General features: G+C 38.7%; 2 protein-coding genes across 7 annotated transcripts; one reads left to right on the plus strand and one right to left on the minus strand.

Annotated features, from left to right (window-relative positions):
* Positions 1-842: 842 nt before the first annotated feature.
* On the plus strand, positions 843-10,285 carry LOC100175399 (matrilin-2-like). Its single transcript, XM_018814197.2, has 13 exons — positions 843-976; positions 1,821-1,963; positions 2,239-2,361; positions 2,721-2,857; positions 3,866-4,056; positions 4,340-4,483; positions 6,309-6,546; positions 6,797-6,993; positions 7,398-7,615; positions 8,077-8,176; positions 8,484-8,687; positions 8,965-9,193; positions 10,144-10,285. Exons 1-13 carry the CDS (start codon positions 889-891, stop codon positions 10,145-10,147), a joined length of 2,016 nt encoding a protein of 671 aa, XP_018669742.1. The 5' UTR covers positions 843-888; the 3' UTR covers positions 10,148-10,285.
* A 635-nt stretch (positions 10,286-10,920) lies between these two features.
* On the minus strand, positions 10,921-16,428 carry LOC100177719 (glutenin, high molecular weight subunit PW212). Of its 6 annotated transcripts, none has more exons than XM_018814167.2 (7): positions 15,772-16,428; positions 14,989-15,124; positions 13,195-14,865; positions 12,959-13,069; positions 12,503-12,646; positions 11,737-11,941; positions 10,921-11,261 (listed from the first exon to the last, which is right to left on the minus strand). In XM_018814167.2, the coding sequence occupies exons 1-7, from the start codon at positions 16,411-16,413 to the stop codon at positions 11,009-11,011; spliced, it is 3,162 nt and encodes a 1,053-aa protein (XP_018669712.2). In that variant the 5' UTR covers positions 16,414-16,428; the 3' UTR covers positions 10,921-11,008. The 6 variants fall into 6 exon arrangements, with proteins under 6 accessions (XP_018669712.2, XP_026692684.1, XP_026692685.1 ...); XM_026836883.1 differs by having other exon boundaries at positions 13,195-14,844; positions 14,968-15,124; XM_026836884.1 differs by having other exon boundaries at positions 13,195-15,525; positions 15,649-15,869.
* Positions 16,429-17,288: the final 860 nt, after the last annotated feature.

Below are 17,288 nucleotides of genomic sequence, written 5' to 3' on the forward strand. Positions count from 1 at the left end.
TTACAATGCTGTGCATTGTTTAACTTTGGAATGGGAACTTTAATTTGGTCCCAACTTATATTTTAACAATATAAAAATATTGTACTTGATTTTACTTTATTTACAACCATATTTGTTTACAGTATACAAGATAAATCATTTAAATTTATACTGTGAAACTTAAATTGTTTCATATATCTATATCTATATATATATATATATATGTATGTATATATATATGTATATATACGGCAGGGTGGAGGAAGATGGGACACATTTTCATTCTGTTTTCTCGTTCCATTTGGTAGTAAACATTAAAAGAACATTCAAAGAAATAATGGCATTCTCATGATTCCCATAGACCGTTGTTATTGTTTGAAACATGGTCAGTATATTAGGATATTATATGCGAAAGTTGTCCCATCTCCCCCCACTCTAGTAGCCTATATATTTAAAAAAGTTTTAAAAAAATAAAATAAATTATTTTGGCATAATTGTCGGATAATTATAACGAGCGAGTAAAAACGACTATCCGAAAATGGAGGGAAACGTAAGTATACGATGGTAAAATCGAGCATAGCCTATAAAAAACGCGAGCGCTCCTTATTTCTTGCGAAAAAGGTTTAAAATCGTTTTTCTGTCGTTGAAAATTAGCCTGGTTTCGATACTTCAGCAGAGCAGATGGAGCAGAGTATCTTGTTATAGACGAAGAAGCTAAAGTTAACGCTCAGATGTGTATTAGCGTCAAGGGTATTCGACCGCCTTTTTTCATTTTCGAGGAATGAAAACTAAACCACCACAACAGATGTTAAGATTTTTATATGCATGGTTATAAAGGCGACGTATATCTCATTTTATTAAGAATAACGTTTTATACCTTTAGCCTAATATAAGGGTTTTATAACCAAAATGTTATTTCGCAATTTTGTAATTTTTATAGCTGTTGTTGTTTCGGGTATATTTTCTCAAGAAATATTTGAAGACTTGAAACACGAAGGTAGGCTATGTACTTTAGCGTTCACTTTATGCATCCTATTTGTTTTAATTAAACATTAGCGTAGATAAAGTTTCAATAAAGTACATATACTTTGGATATTCCCTCCAATTCACGTACTTAAAGCCTTATTAAGAACCGCAAAAGTGGGTTTGCAAATCCAAGAAAAGATAAAAATGTTAAGAACATTGGCCCTTTCGTGATTCAATTACGAAAAGACCGAATTGAAGGTTATATCTCAGAAAGCTTTTAAACCATGAAGGCTATATCCGGAACACATTCCGCACCTGTATATAACAACAAAGTATCCAATTCGAAAGGGGAAATATTTAATTGTTGATTCATTTGTGGTTTCCGTACGAAACCAAGCGATCAACCTCAAACATTTTGAGTACAGCGTCTAAGAATTACTGGCACTTCCGCTAACGTCCCAAGGCATTCATTATTATACCAGTCTAGACGGTACAATTATTGTCCTACCATCCAATAAACTGGAAAATCATTGCCTGCGGTCATAATAGATTGTCTAATCACGCAGACGGCTATCTTCATTACATATTAAAACATATAATTATTAAATCGCTGCATTTCAGTCGAGAGTTCATCCGTACGCCATTCCGGAAGTTAAACCAATATTTTTAGTTTCCTTAAACACTGTGCCTGTATTCGCAAAACACTTTAATCCTATACAGCATTGTAATTTACATTTGCATGTTCTCCCCTTTTTGGAATTAATAGCTCCGGAGGCTGGGATCTTATAAATCAGTTCTTGTAATACGAAGAAAACAATATTGAAGTATTTTAAAACTGTCTGCTTCCCTGAAAATTAATATTTCACTTGAAACAGAATGTCTTCTCGATATTGACTTGATTATCTTACTTGACGGATCGCATTCGGTTAAACTTTCAAATTTCAATATCGTAAAGGAATGGGTGAAGCAGCTGGCTGCAGGAATGCACATTGGTCACGGACACATACAAATTGGAGTAGTAAGTATTAATACGCCTCAGTTGGCTACGATATTAGTGATTTTTTGTAAAGACATGAGAACATATATCTTCATGAGTGAAAAAAATAAATGGAACGTATTTATATACTCGCGTGCTGGCCGTGCAACGACGGTTGTTATAACGCGCGGGTGTTCTGTTTCATATCGTGCCCACTTACAAGTTACCACATATGTGTAACTTTGCTGTGAGCGATTATTTTGCATGTATTCATATAATGCACCCATATGGTCATGCTATTTGTTTACCACTTACAGGTTCAGTACTCTCATTGGTACCACAATAGACCGCTCAATAATCAAAGGTATATCAAAACTGAAATCGAGCTTGGTGAGCATATGAATAAGGACGATTTTGACAGAGCTGTGGATAGAATCAAGGTAACAATACTTTTTATTGTAAATGAAGAGCATCTATGCATATCCATTTTCCAATAAACAACTTTTAAACTTTATTGTAGGTATATAGTACAGCACTGAGTTTAGTTGCAGTATTTTTTTACTACATATATATAGTAGGGTGGGGGAGGATTGGACACCTTTTTATTTTATTTTCCCTTTTTTGGTAGTAAACAAGGAACATTCAAAGAATTATAATACGGTATCTTCACGACTCCCATAGGCCGTTGTTAACTGTTTAAAACACGATCAGAATATTTGGATATTATTTGCTGAACTGTCCCATTTTACCCCACAGCACTAGTAAGGTGAAAATATAAATTAACATACACCGTATGCAGTACCAAGGATTCAAGACTTACACCGCCCACGCAATAAACAAGACACTTGAATTTGATTTCCTGGGACCCAAGAACCGATACCCCGACGCTAAACGAGCGTTGATTCTTTTAACAGATGGAAAAGCAACAGATTCATCGTAAGTTTCATTTTAATAATTTGAAAAAATTAACACTGAATCAAGACACTATAACGGCAGTCGTTATATAACACTGGGGTTTTCTAACGACACCTCGGCCCTGCTTAATACGGTTACCCCGTATGTAACTTTGTGGGTAATTACTTTAAACTGTTTTAAGTCAATTTGAAAGTACGAAACTATCGTCGCTCAGAATTATAAGAAATATTTGTATCATAAAAAGAAACCAGAGAATTGACATCGTTCTGATTAAAACATTCCAATATACAGGACCACCCAATATAGGTTGAGGTTTATATACACCGCGCTTTTAAATGTTCCAGTTAAATCCACAATCAACTCCTTTCATGTAACTCATGGCAGAATCCTGAAATGTAAAATGAAACTTTAATTGGATGCTTGTCTTTCCAATGTTGAGGTTTTTTCTTTCAAGTTTTCTCACTTTTTGCTCGAAACCACATTCTATCACGTTTTATATGCATATCTGGAATTTAAATAACCGAAGGTGACAAATTATTCACTAAGGTTGGGAAAAAGAGACAGTTTAAACTCATCCGTCTATGTACTCTATATGGTATGATATGCAAACAACATTACGTTATCAGGGTAAATAAAATCTTGTCTGGTCTGAGTTTCAAGTTGGCAATCACGGCCTACCAGAGATATCTCTATATAGTAGGCCGTGTGGCAATTTACTTTTTGCTAAATTCCGATGGATGTTCGGTTTTGTGATAATATTCAGTTTGGTAAAAAATGGTCGATTTTATGATAAATGATCAGTTTTATAATAAATGTTCCATTTACACAATAGATAAGACGAAATACTAATATTGCAGCGATACATTACTCTGATCTTTATACAGCATTGAATAATGTGTTAATCCGCCTTTAGTGACGTTTTAAATTCGGCGACAATTAAACCGTCGAATTACTTGTTAAGTAAGCTGACTTAACAAATGTCAAGTTATTAAATTAATATTTTACATTTGTCTTTCATGATTAAAATAGATACTTGCCGGATGTCATTCAACACGCAGAAAGGGACAGAGGGGTTATCATATACGCTGTCGGTGTGGGTGATTTTGACTCCAGTGAGCTACAGCTTATAACACACCATCATGAAAACCGAGAATTTGAACTTGAAAATTTCGAAGACCTCGATTCGATCGTAAACAGTCTTCAATTTCAACTTGCAACAGGTGTTGTGTTAATGAATATTTAAAACTATATGGGAGCTCTTTCTATATTGGGTTTAACAGCCACAGCATATAAACCGATATTTTTTTCATATGATTTTCTCCACAGTGTGTTTTAACGTTTCTTGGTTTACTGTTAAGATAAGTTATTTACAAAGTTATATAAATCCGGCCCCGCGACTCTAAAAGAGCGTTGTTAATTGTTTAAAACAAGATCAGAAAATGTAAGGTTTAGGTGCCAACGGAACCTACCTCACACCACAGTAATATATGTGTTATGTTACAGCTTGCGATTGTGATTTGGAGGGAAGCATTACTGAGGATTGTAATCCATGCTCGGGCGAGTGCACTTGTAAAACCAATGTTGTGGGCAGAAGATGTGACGCTTGTGCGAATGCCACCTACGGCCTAGGAGACTCCGGATGCCAAGGTTTGGACATAAGCAATTACGTTCAATGCGCGGTTAAGGCTCGCCACGCTTTTCTCCTGCGGGCTGTTTGGACTGTGATAAGAGCTGTAATTTTCAAAGCGGCGCAGATTTCAGTAAAAGGATATCATACCTCGCGAACCAATGATTAGGCAAAGCAACGGCGTTACGAAGATTAAGATCGAGCAATTTTACAAATAGCTTGGCGAGATTTCTTTCAAGTTACCGACAAGGTCCGCGTTGAGTCCTACTGCAATAAAACGGTACCTTTAACTTTGCGACAAAACTGATCCGAAGTCGCAAGAAACTATAAATCTACTGTATCAACAACACTATAACCTATTGTTGCCTTTGACGTGCGGGTCAATCCAAAGTTAGTATAGACCAAGTTAGGAAACGGATTGTAAAACAACGAGTCTTGTTATCCATTGTCTCGCGTCTATGACGTCATAGTCGCCACCATTACGGAGCCCACGGCATAGCATTTTATCATTGCTGGGTGCTGTTTTTCGTTTAAATATTGCGATTTTTTAAAAACTAAGCACATCTGCGCGTAAAAATGGTTATCTACTAATGTTATATCTTATCACAATAATAAATCTCACAAAAATAATCAACTTTTATTGAACACTCAATCGATTAAAGAGTAAAAAAACAGAAAATATCAGGTTTACTAACCAAAAACATAAAAGAACATGTTTAAAATATAAAAATACAAACAAAAATAACATTACCATAAATACAAACGCATAACATTACCATAAACTGGTGTATCTAGCTGCAGTTTTGCATGTAAATTGCCGTGATTTTACTTTTTGGCTCACAAACTTAACACGTATACCCGGCAACGAAACTTAAGGTATCTGTGTAAAATTTGCCTAATATCGAAGTGACATTGAGGAAAACAATACTAAGTTACTACTTTTGGTCCTCTGCTTGAATCAGTAAGCTACCTTTTTTGCGTTACGGGTCTTTATGAAATCGGAAAACGCGAACACCTTATCTGCTAGTACTTAAGCAGTTTGGAGCTGCATGTCCACTCATGTTGGATTATAAATGTAGTAAAGAATGGCTCTGTAGATTCGTAGGTATGATCATATACTATTATGTAAACTAAGCTGATTGATGCTAGTCTTAATCGCCAACGTAAAGTATCCTGTTAAACCACACTTTACGCCGAAAACCAGTCAAAATATTAATTTACTTCACATTAATTCCTAGATTTTATATTGTATAACAAGATTTATATTAGAAATTATATTTTTAATGTTAAAACAACCGCTATACGTGTTTTCTAGCTTAGTATCGCTTACAAGAACTAAATAAACACATGCCGACCATGCATTTGTATAGGCGATTCACGCTCTGTGGGCTCCGTAATGGCGGACACGAGCGCCGTTTCCTAACTTGGTCTATACTAACTTTGGGTCAATCTAAGGACTAGCCAGCGGCGACAGCAAGTCACGTAGAGCTAATTCGCTCATTTCCGTTTTATCACTGGAACCGCCGACACGGTTGTCCTGGCGCGGCGATTTTGTATAAAACGCCTCACGGTGGGTTCGTTACGCCGTGAGTCATGTTTACCAAGTGTCTGGCTGTTGAACTGTGATGTATCGGTTTACCGATCGCACATAATCAAAAATTTCCACAGGTATCGTGTTTTTATAATGAGCGATTACGTTACTAAACCAACAGATTAAACGAAAGCTGTTGTTTTGTTTGTTTTTGCAACAACAAATTTCACCAGCAGCCCAAACTTTTACAACTTTTGAGTAACCTAATTAATGCAACTGATCAAACCAAAAGCCGACATAAATTTTCCTTACAGCTTGTAAGTGCAATCCGTTGGGAACGATAGATCCTTTAATAGATTGTGACGTCACAACCGGACAGTGTCTTTGCCGGCCTGACGTCACCGGTCGTGCCTGTGATCGCTGCGTAGAAGGTTTTTATGGTTTCCCTGAGTGCAGACCATGCGAGTGCGGAGGCCACTCTGTCTCTTGCGATCAAGTCACCGGAGTTTGTACATCATGTGATGGAATGCGAACTGGCGACCACTGCGAAAGGTAAACACGCAAAATGCTGGTTTTCGGATTGCAAAATAATAGCCTGTTGCTTGCTGTAATAGGTGAGCGATTGGTGCATTTTTCGCAACCGTTTCGTTATTACATAGTTGGCGCTTGTAATTTCTTGTAAAAATAATAGTTTTCCAGTCGTTTTCTATCACTTTTTGACCCTATACCGTTAAAACATTAAGACAACACTTTACAAAAAAAAAACATTTTTGCTTAAACAACATTATGATTACACCTTTAGATGCATTGCTGGCCACTTCTCCGATAACGATCAATGTGTTCCGTGTAATTGCAACGGAAACATTGATCGTTCAGACCCGGATGCTTGCGACCCAAACACAGGAAAATGCTTAAAATGTTTGCACAACACACAGGGTCCAAGGTGCGAGCAATGCAAAGATTTCTTCTTTGGCGATGCTTTGAGCAACTCTTGCACAAGTAAGCAGTTGTTTTTTATCATAGCTTAGCACAAATTTGAAATCTAAACACCATTCACTTTCTATATATTGATGTTTTTGATTTCCGCCACCGAGGCATTTTTAAATTTTATTATAAATAGGCATGGTTCCCTTTAATTAGTGCATGTCCACTATGTCCACAATATTCACTACACTATATATAGTGGACATAGCGAACATAGCGGACATAGCGGACATAGTGGACATAGCGGACATAGCGGAGATAGTGGACATAGCGGACACTGTGAATATTGTGGGCAAATAGCGGACATGGTGGACATAGTAGACATAGTGAATATTGTGGACATAGCGGACATGCATTAATTAAAGGGGCCGAATGGACATGCCTCGGTTTTAACTTTTGAATCTGGCTTAATTTTGCAGGATGCGAGTGTGACGTCACAGGAACCGATTCTTCTACGTGCAACAGCAATGGTGAATGTAGATGTGGTGCAGATGGTGAATGCTCCTGTCTTCCTAACTTCGAAGGCACTTCATGTGATTCCTGTGTTGCTGGATCGTGGCGGTCGAGCTCCGAACTGGCATGCCAGAAATGCGCCTGTCAAAATATAGGAATTGTGGTGAACAGCACATGCGATGCGGTAAGCTTACAATAGGTAATTTTACTCAAAATAATGAAAACAGTCAGCAAATTTACGGGGCATAATGCGTGAATTAGCATTAAAAACTTGCTGAATTATTTTTGTATATTCACATCCGCATATGTGATCCCAAAGGCAAATATTTGAATTTTATAACTTAATAGAAAGCAAATAGTTTGTTTAAGAATTTTAAGTATAATAATGTATGATTTTAGTTAACTATATATAATGATATATGATTGTAGTTTGGCCAAGTATTCCAAGACGTAAACATTTTAAGAGTCTCATTAGCCTTATGTGGTAATGCGTTGTTAATTAAAGGGCTAGCTGCTGCCGTGACCACCATTAACAGATTAGCTTGACGAATACAACACTTGACGCCAGCTTAGTGTCAGAGTAAAGGCGGCGTGCCTGTTTGCAAAAATGTTGCGGTTATATATAACGAGTTACGTCATACACAGGCTACTGGTCAGTGCGTTTGTAAAGGAGAGTACAGAGGAAAATCTTGTGAATCTTGTGCTGCTGGCTACGTGAGAAGAAGCGCTGACGAGGCTTGCACAGGTACACACATTCTTCGAATTAAATAAAAATCCACGGAAAAATGTAACTATAATAAATTCCGTGCTTCTAATTCTGCTCTGGTGCTCGTATGGCAGGACGATTCTTGTGTAAAAACACAGTCAGGATTCCGTTGGAATAAAAGACTGACGATGTCATTGAGGCAAAATACATATCTCTATAATATTATACAATTTGCTTTGACTTTTGTCTGTTGCGTATTTCATAGTACACCATGCAGACCCTAATAAAAAAGTAGTGTTACTATACGAAAAGCCTTTTTGTTGAAACATTTACCGTTTCCTAATAGAACCAGAGCCGACAGAACCACCTTCCGCTATTGTACTACCAGTTACACATCGTCCGCGTCCGACGCCGATTCGAGTAAACCCCGGCTGGAGCCCTTGTGTGTCGTGTGGGGGACAAAAATGGCCGTCGTATTGCCATGGTCGCATGTGTCGACGTAGATGGCCTTACCACCAATTCCAGCCTTCACCTCGTCGATGCTATGCAGGTTTCTAATGTTCTTGAGTTTCGGTTTTGGTCTATATCATGTTATAGTACTTTGGGGGTAAGATGGAATACTGTTAGCACTAATATCCCATACTTTCTAATCGTGTTTTTTTTTAAATAAACATCGCCCTTTTAAAATAACCAAATGGGACGAGAAAAATACATATCCTAACTTACCCCCACCCTATGCTATATATTACATGTAAACCTTACATGTAAACGTGATTTATTCCCTGTAAAATAAACTTTGAATATCTCGTATATTCCCATATTTCCAGGGAATTGGGGATGTCGTATGAATTACAATCAGTACAGACCAACTTCCTACACGGGTTATCGGAACAGCCCAAGTTACCGCAGTGCTCCGAGATATATGAACACCTACCAACCATCATATAGGCGACCCTCTTACTACCGTGGGTATTACAACCACCCTCGTAGTGGGGGATATCGCTATCGCAACAACTACCAATATAATCAACCTGTAAAATACGGATTATACAGAAGGTGAATATACATCGCATTTATTTATGTACTTTGGTTTATTTTCGCGTGCTTGGAAAACGACAGCAGTCGCTATAACACGAATGTTTTTTTTCAAATCCTTTAAAGACATATACGCCTATAATGGTAGCAGCAACGAGTCTTGAATATATAACCTTCAGGTTAGAAGAAAGCGCACCGTAACCACTGTGCCACGGCGACACACTTTGAAATAAAGAATAACGCATCCTAATTTATCTATTGATTTATTATTGGCTATACTATATAGGCTAACAATGACAGCTATAACACGATTTTTCTGTTTCATACATCTCGTGTCCGCCCTCTATATACATAGGTCCAAACCAATTGGGTTTGGAACTTTACACTAATACCTTCATTATATAGCTCGATGCTGCCACCATTGTGAACATAGATATAATTTGTCCAACCCAGCGATTTCGAATATCGTCGTGTAAAAATTATTAGCAACGCACGAAAGAATGCGAACGAACAAATTCATCTCTAACCCAGTACCCAGTTGTCCCTGATGGGATTTTTAAATTGTCAACTATAAAGAAAAACAATCACCCACAAAGTTAACTCATAAGCGGGCACGAGATTTATAAAGGAAAACTTCTGTCCTAATATAAACGTCTGTCGTTCGCGGCCAGCACGCGAAGATAAAGCAAGTTACAATCATTTAGTTAAAGTTCCACGTTAGCATGTATTAAACAGAACGCATATATCTATAGTATATTAGTAAAGAACTTGAACATAGAATAGTTTAATGTTTTGTTGCTGTTAAATACAGCGAATGTTATTTTAATCCAGACTGTTTGTTGTAGTTTCTTGTCTAGTTCACTCTTAAAATTTAGTTATGCTTTTATTTTATATATAACATTTTTATGTTTGATCCATTTCTAAAAATTGATGCAATGCATATAATATTGCATTTATTTTATATCACGCAGTTAAACCACAGAGAAGATTTTTCTGAAAGATGCTTTATTGGGGGAATGTTCGGCATTCAAAATACTGCTGTAATATAATAACCAAAGAATAAATCGCTATTTCAACATCATGTTAATAAACATATTCAGTATTATAAAGTGAAATTAGCGTTGTTGTTCCGTTGCATGCTAAGCTATAACAAGGTATAGGTTAGCGCAGAGTGCTTGTATTAGCTTATAAACCTGTAACGGAATAAATACATAATTGGATGTATGCCACACGAAGATAAGACAAGTTGCATTCATTCACTTACCATGCTACCAATGTTTGCACGTCCACCAACATAAGGCCATCGCCAATTTAATCTATCTCGAATTGTGTTTGTTGCCTAAATGGGCAGTCGTGTAAAGGAGGTATACACCAGATACTCACAAAGTTTGAAAGTTACATATATAGAAAAAAGTCAAATCCAATCTAGTTCAGTTGAATTGTAACAAGAGCTTGACGTTGTTAATAAAAATGAAAAGTTTTGAGGCAAATAAATTAAGTTAACTATTTTTATGTGCAAGAGAATTGTTTTGGCGTTTGATGTTTGATCTCAATGGAGAAAAGTTTGTTTCCTCTGTCATAGGGCGAGACTTAGCAGGGTTTGTAGTTTGGAGCCTTGTCCAAGGACACATATGTCCGCTAGCAGCATTCAGTCCTAAACCCCTATTCATTGAAGTATACCGGTAGGCGCGCTGACCACTGTGTAAAGATACCAGAAGCTAAAAATGCTTTTACCTTAAGTAACAAAGTTTTTCATTAATTACAATTTTATTTTGATGCTTTCAGAGATAAAGAAAAAAAGGCATTTTAAAGTCAGGGAAGTTCGTAAGAGGACAATTACTTCATTATATTTAAAGGTGTGTTATATTGGCAGATGCACGAAGTAATACGTCGGCCGCACATCTGACTATACGCCTTGCCGTTGTTAGCATTAATATTGGCACAATGCTTTCCGCTAGATGGCGGCATTGGTTCGCCAACACTCCAAAACGTGTAGCCTTCTCCCACAGCCATGCCTTCGTACTTCCATAAGTTGCTGTTGTTCGGTTGTCTAGTTGTTCCCAGCCAGGGACCCTCGAAATGCGCATGGCTATAAAGAGATGTATGGAAACACGTTTTTAGTTTATATTAGACAGAAAAATTGTAGTTTTGTTAAAATAATATTTCCTGGCCAATAATTAGTCTAAAATTTAAAACTCATTTAAGTTTATAAATTATATTCTTACAAATGAACCGTACTTCTTAATTAAATAGTACTGAATTGACAAAAAAACTGAAAAATCCTTATTCAGACATACATACATATATGTATTTATCATAGTTTACCAATTGACAGCACTATTTTATAGTCGTGGTGGGATACGGTTATATATTTCTGTAAATATTCTTTGTAAAAGAAAATGGGACGATAAAATAAAATTAAAATGAGTCATCTTACCCCAACGTATTATATGACACAGTTAGTAATTATACTTTGTTAGTGAAGTGGACGATAAAGTAGAATACAAATAATGAACCATCTTACCCCAACCTTATAGGCCGCAGTCAATTAACACCAAACTTACCTAAAGTTATGAAGTCGAATTCGAATCAACCAATGAGTGACGTTTACCCATTCGATGACGTTCTTGACAGTGAGCATGCTTCCCCCGCGTGCCTCGCACATGGCTTTCGCCGCAACATACGTCATCGCAGTAGAAGAATCAGACGTATGGAAAGTTAAGCAGCGATCGTTCAAAGCAAGTGCGGGGTAGGGGGAATTGTTACAAGCTGAAACATAAATAGTCCTGAAACAAACTGACATTTTGGAACATGCAGGTTAAAATTATAATTATAACTTATAAGCTGAAATCTCGAAATAGTTAGCAAAACGCAAGAGTTGTATTTGCGCTTTAGATAGAAGTTCATGACATGATGGCCCAAATTAAGAAGTATTTATTTAAACTATAACGTTATTTTTAACATCCTGCTTATATAAATGGTCACAGAAATATCTTATCGATACACGCGCCGCTATACCGCACTCTAGAAGAAAATCACTGTTAATTTTGCAACCGTGCGCTGTGCTATTTACATAATCACATATGGGTATTTTTCCAGATTCGGCATATCACGCATTTATGTTGATGTGGGAGTTTAGATACCTTGAAGGTCCTTTTTGAGCGCGCGACCGGGCCTCAGGGGTGAAAGGTATACGCATGATAACGGTGATGCGACAAAAACGTTCTTATAAATAGAAAAAGTTGGGCCGCGTTAACACGTTTATACTTTAACAGGGACCATAATTTTATATTACTTTAACCACAAACAAGTTCTTTGTAAATTGCCCACCATGAGTGCAAGTTTGACCAGTGCGTATGTAACCCGGACTACATTCGCAGGTAAATCCTCCACTCCTATGCGAAAGGCAACGAGCGTTCGCGCCACAAGGATTGCTTGAGCAGGGATCGACCATATCAGCAATAGGTTCTGCAGCTGTTAAAAATAAAAATTAAAGTAGGGTGGGGGGGGAGGAGACACCTATTCATTATATTTTCTCGTCCCATTTGACAGTAAACAAAGAAAAGATCGTATTCATACGACTCCTGCAGACCATGGTCAATTATTTAAAACATGATCAGGATATTTTAATATCATTTGCTAAAAGTGACTGTTTACGAGTTGCCAGCACGTATGTAGCTTATAGATTTTTCTTTAGTTGCAAATTGAAAACAGTGTACTCATAAACCTTGTAGATTGATTTTGAAAAATTTAGTATAAACCGTCACAAAGTAATGCCTCGAATACCTGATGGAGTAGTAACGTTTTCAACAACGAAATTGCTGATAGCAGAAAGAACGCCTTGCGCAAAAACTTGTCCGATCATTCGGTCACTTTCGTTCATTGCTGTCATCATATCTGTACACAGAAAGCAAGCATAAACAATCTGAACAGGGTAAAAAGCATTTAGGAATATAATCAAATACTTATTCATTTTTAATTGCTATCCAGTAAAAAAGTATGCAAAAAGTAGACTTAGTCACCTTTTAATACTTTGGATAGTTCCTCTTTGATTATCCTCTTCACTTTAAACTTAAAATCGTCATCAGCCATCTTCTTATCGGCCTCTGGGAATTGCGCTCGGGCTTGAATTGGGGTTTGTGTGGAGGTTACTGTGGTGGGTGGTGTAGTAGGGGTTGTGGGTGATGTAGTAGGGGTGATGGTAAGTGGTGTCGTAGGCGTGATAAGTGGATTGCTTCTTGTGGCGGGTCGACATTGTAGTCTCATCTGGGATCTGTTAGAACTATATCCCCCTTGTCCTTTACTATTCATCATACCAGTCATACTAGAATAGCCCATTCCGCCCATTTTTTGTACCATACTACCCATTCCTGGTCCCATACCGCCCATTCCTGGTCCCATACCGCCCATTCCTGGTCCCATACCGCTCATTCCTGGTCCCATACCGCTCATTCCTGGTCCCATACCGCTCATTCCTGGTCCCATACCGCCCATTCCTGGTCCCATACTGCTCATTCCTGGTCCCATGCTGTTCATCATTTTCATCATCATTATCATTTGCATCATTTCCATTAGGTTGTTTTGCATCGGCATCTGTCTATAACTACCATAGCGATTTCTTCTGTATGGTTGACGCATGTAGGCTTTCTGTCCACCTTTGTAGTAAGATCGTGCACCCTTCTGCATGTAGGCTTTTGGTCCACCCTTATAATAGGGCGGACGTCTTCTCATTTGCATGTAGGCTTTTGGTCCACCTTTGTAACCGGCTCTATTGGAAGGAGCACTCATATTTGTTGGTACCTTTTGTCCACCCATGTAGGCCTTCGGTTCACCTCCTTTGTCGTTAGGATCCCTTCGCATGTAAGCTGTTGGTCCACCTGTGTAACCGGTTCTATTGGAAGGAGCACTCATATTTGTTGGTACCTTTTGTCCACCCATGTAGGCTTTCGGTTCACCTCCTTTGTCGTTAGGATCCCTTCGCATGTCAGCTGTTGGTCCAACTGTGTAACCGGTTCTATTGGAAGGAGCACTCATATTTATTGGAACCTTTTGTCCACCCATGTAGGCCTTCGGTTCACCTCCTTTGTCGTTAGGATCCCTCATATTCATTCCTTCTGTTTCACCTTGCATCGATTCTTCCATACTTGTGCTGTCATCTCCTTCGTCGCCCATTCCAGGTCCCATACCGCCCATTTCTGGTCCCATACCCCTCATTCCTGGTCCCATATTGCCCATTCCTGGTCCCATATTGCTCATTCCTGGTCCCATGCTGTTCATCATTTTCATCATCATTATCATTTGCATCATTTCCATTAGGTTGTTTTGCATCGGCATCTGTCTATAACTACCATAGTGATTTCTTCTGTATGGTTGACGCATGTAGGCTTTCTGTCCACCTTTGTAGTAAGATCGTGCACCCTTCTGCATGTAGGCTTTTGGTCCACCCTTATAATAGGGACGTCTTCTCATTTGCATGTAGGCTTTTGGTCCACCTTTGTAACCGGCTCTGTTGGAAGGAGCACTCATATTTGTTGGTACCTTTTGTCCACCCATGTAGGCCTTCGGTTCACCTCCTTTGTCGTTAGGATCCATTCGCATGTAAGTTGTTGGTCCACCTGTGTAACCGGTTCTATTGGAAGGAGCACTCATATTTGTTGGTACCTTTTGTCCACCCATGTAGGCCTTCGGTTCACCTCCTTTGTCGTTAGGATCCCTTCGCATGTCAGTTGTTGGTCCACCTGTGTAACCGGTTCTATTGGAAGGAGCACTCATATTTATTGGAACCTTTTGTCCACCCATGTAGGCCTTCGGTTCACCTCCTTTGTCGTTAGGATCCCTCATATTCATTCCTTCTGTTTCACCTTGCATCGATTCTTCCATACTTGTGCTGTCATCTCCTTCGTCGCCCATTCCAGGTCCCATACCGCCCATTCCTGGTCCCATACCGCCCATTTCTGGTCCCATACCCCTTATTCCTGGTCCCATACCGCCCATTCCTGGTCCCATACCGCCCATTTCTGGTCCCATATCCCTCATTCCTGGTCCCATGCTGTTCATCATTTTCATCATCATTATCATTTGCATCATTTCCATTAGGTTGTTTTGCATCGGCATCTGTCTATAACTACCATAGTGATTTCTTCTGTATGGTTGACGCATGTAAGCTTTCTGTCCACCTTTGTAGTAAGACCGTGCACCCTTCGGCATAAAGGCTTTTGGTCCACCCCTATAATAGGGACGTCTTCTCATTTGCATGTAGGCTTTTGGTCCACCTTTGTAACCGGCTCTATTGGAAGGAGCACTCATATTTGTTGGTACCTTTTGTCCACCCATGTAGGCCTTCGGTTCACCTCCTTTGTCGTTAGGATCCCTTCGCATGTAAGCTGTTGGTCCACCTGTGTAACCGGTTCTATTGGGAGGAGCACTCATATTTGTTGGTACCTTTTGTCCACCCATGTAGGCCTTTGGTTCACCTCCTTTGTCGTTAGGATCCCTCATATTCATTCCTTCTGTTTCACCTTGCATCGATTCTTCCATGTTGTGCTTTCCTCTCCTCCGTCGCCCATTTCAGATCCCATCCGGCCCATTTCAGATCCCATACCCCTCATTCCTTGTCCCATACCACCCATTCCTTGTCCCATGTTTCTACCAAGCATCCCTTTCATCATTTGCATTATTTGTAAAACGTTGTTCATGCCGGCGTTTGATCCTTTCACATAACCCGCCTTCATGCCTCCCGCGCTCTCTTCTCCTCGTCCTTTGGTTTTATTTTGCGCCTGACGTCCTGTTGGTCTATACCGTCCTTCCGACGTACCTTGTGTCCTATACTGCGGCATATTTTGCCCCATCATTGAACCAACCATTTGCATCATTGCTTCCATGTTATTCATGCCCCATCTTCTACTGTAGCCCTGGCTAGCTGAGTTGCCCATTTCCATGTAACCCTGACCACCGTTGCCGTATCTATACAACATTGCTTGCATCGATTGCATCATTGCATTCATGTCATTACCAGAATTCTGTATGTTGTTATTATAATTGCTACTGGTATCCGTATTCTCACCACCCTCATTATTCATCTCAGACATAGCATAGTTATTACTCTGCCCCGATTCTCCGGTATCTTGTACCTGGTAGCATATCATTTCTTCCTGCTGGTGGCTGTCTGCTACCACCGCTGTTACGCTGTGAAGCCAGCAAAAGGCTACAACAATAAACAACCTCATGCTGTTGGCCGCCATGCTGTTCTGCAATAGTTGCCTGTAATAATTTGTTTCCCTCAAACATTTCCTTATATCTCTGTGGATCCTTCTTTCTGTGACGTGGGGTTTGCTCTCTAAATCGTATCCCGAGGGCGAAGCACATCTACTCTTATGACCTCAATGTCGATCGTTGAGCATTTTACCAAAATGTCCGGATTTAGCAGTTTGAATGGTAAACTGCGCTTCCCCAAAATAAATGTTTAAATATGAATTTCACTTTGTCATTCGAGTTTACCATATAATATAAATTAGGTTGCTTCTCGTAATAAAGGGTCTTTAGTTATTGATATATTGAAGATTGTGAAAGGTAGTATTATAATCTTTAGCACAACTATATAACGGCGTATTTATTGAAAATTTGTTTTATAAAAACACCACATTAAGTTACAAGACCTTACTGTTGCAATATAATTCTTTTTTACTGAGGGATTAGTAGATGGATACCTGTAAACTGGGGATGCTTGTTATAAAGACACGCAGGCAACGCATGCAATATTGTTGTCCTTATATAGGTGGTTCCATTTGTCAACTTTTCACTTGAACGAACGATGTAATGACATTTTTGGGCGATTAACAAATATATACAAAATCCGAACCTCGACCAATACACATACAGTTCTGCAGTAGCTGCTGTTTTGCAGCTTTGACGAAAAACCCGTTTATCCTTTTCTGTGTCCCATAATAAACGCCTTGGGCGGGTTTAACAAATGCCGGCTATTAACTTTTGGTTAACATCTAAACTCTTTTTAAATAAATATTTACAAAAAATGTTCATGGACATATGTTCTGATAGTGCAACTATAGTATATATATTTGCAACTGCACACGTCTGCATACAAGCTTTATGGATGTCT

This window comes from Ciona intestinalis, chromosome 11, assembly GCF_000224145.3.
Source record: "Ciona intestinalis chromosome 11, KH, whole genome shotgun sequence".
NCBI classification, from domain to species: domain Eukaryota; kingdom Metazoa; phylum Chordata; class Ascidiacea; order Phlebobranchia; family Cionidae; genus Ciona; species Ciona intestinalis.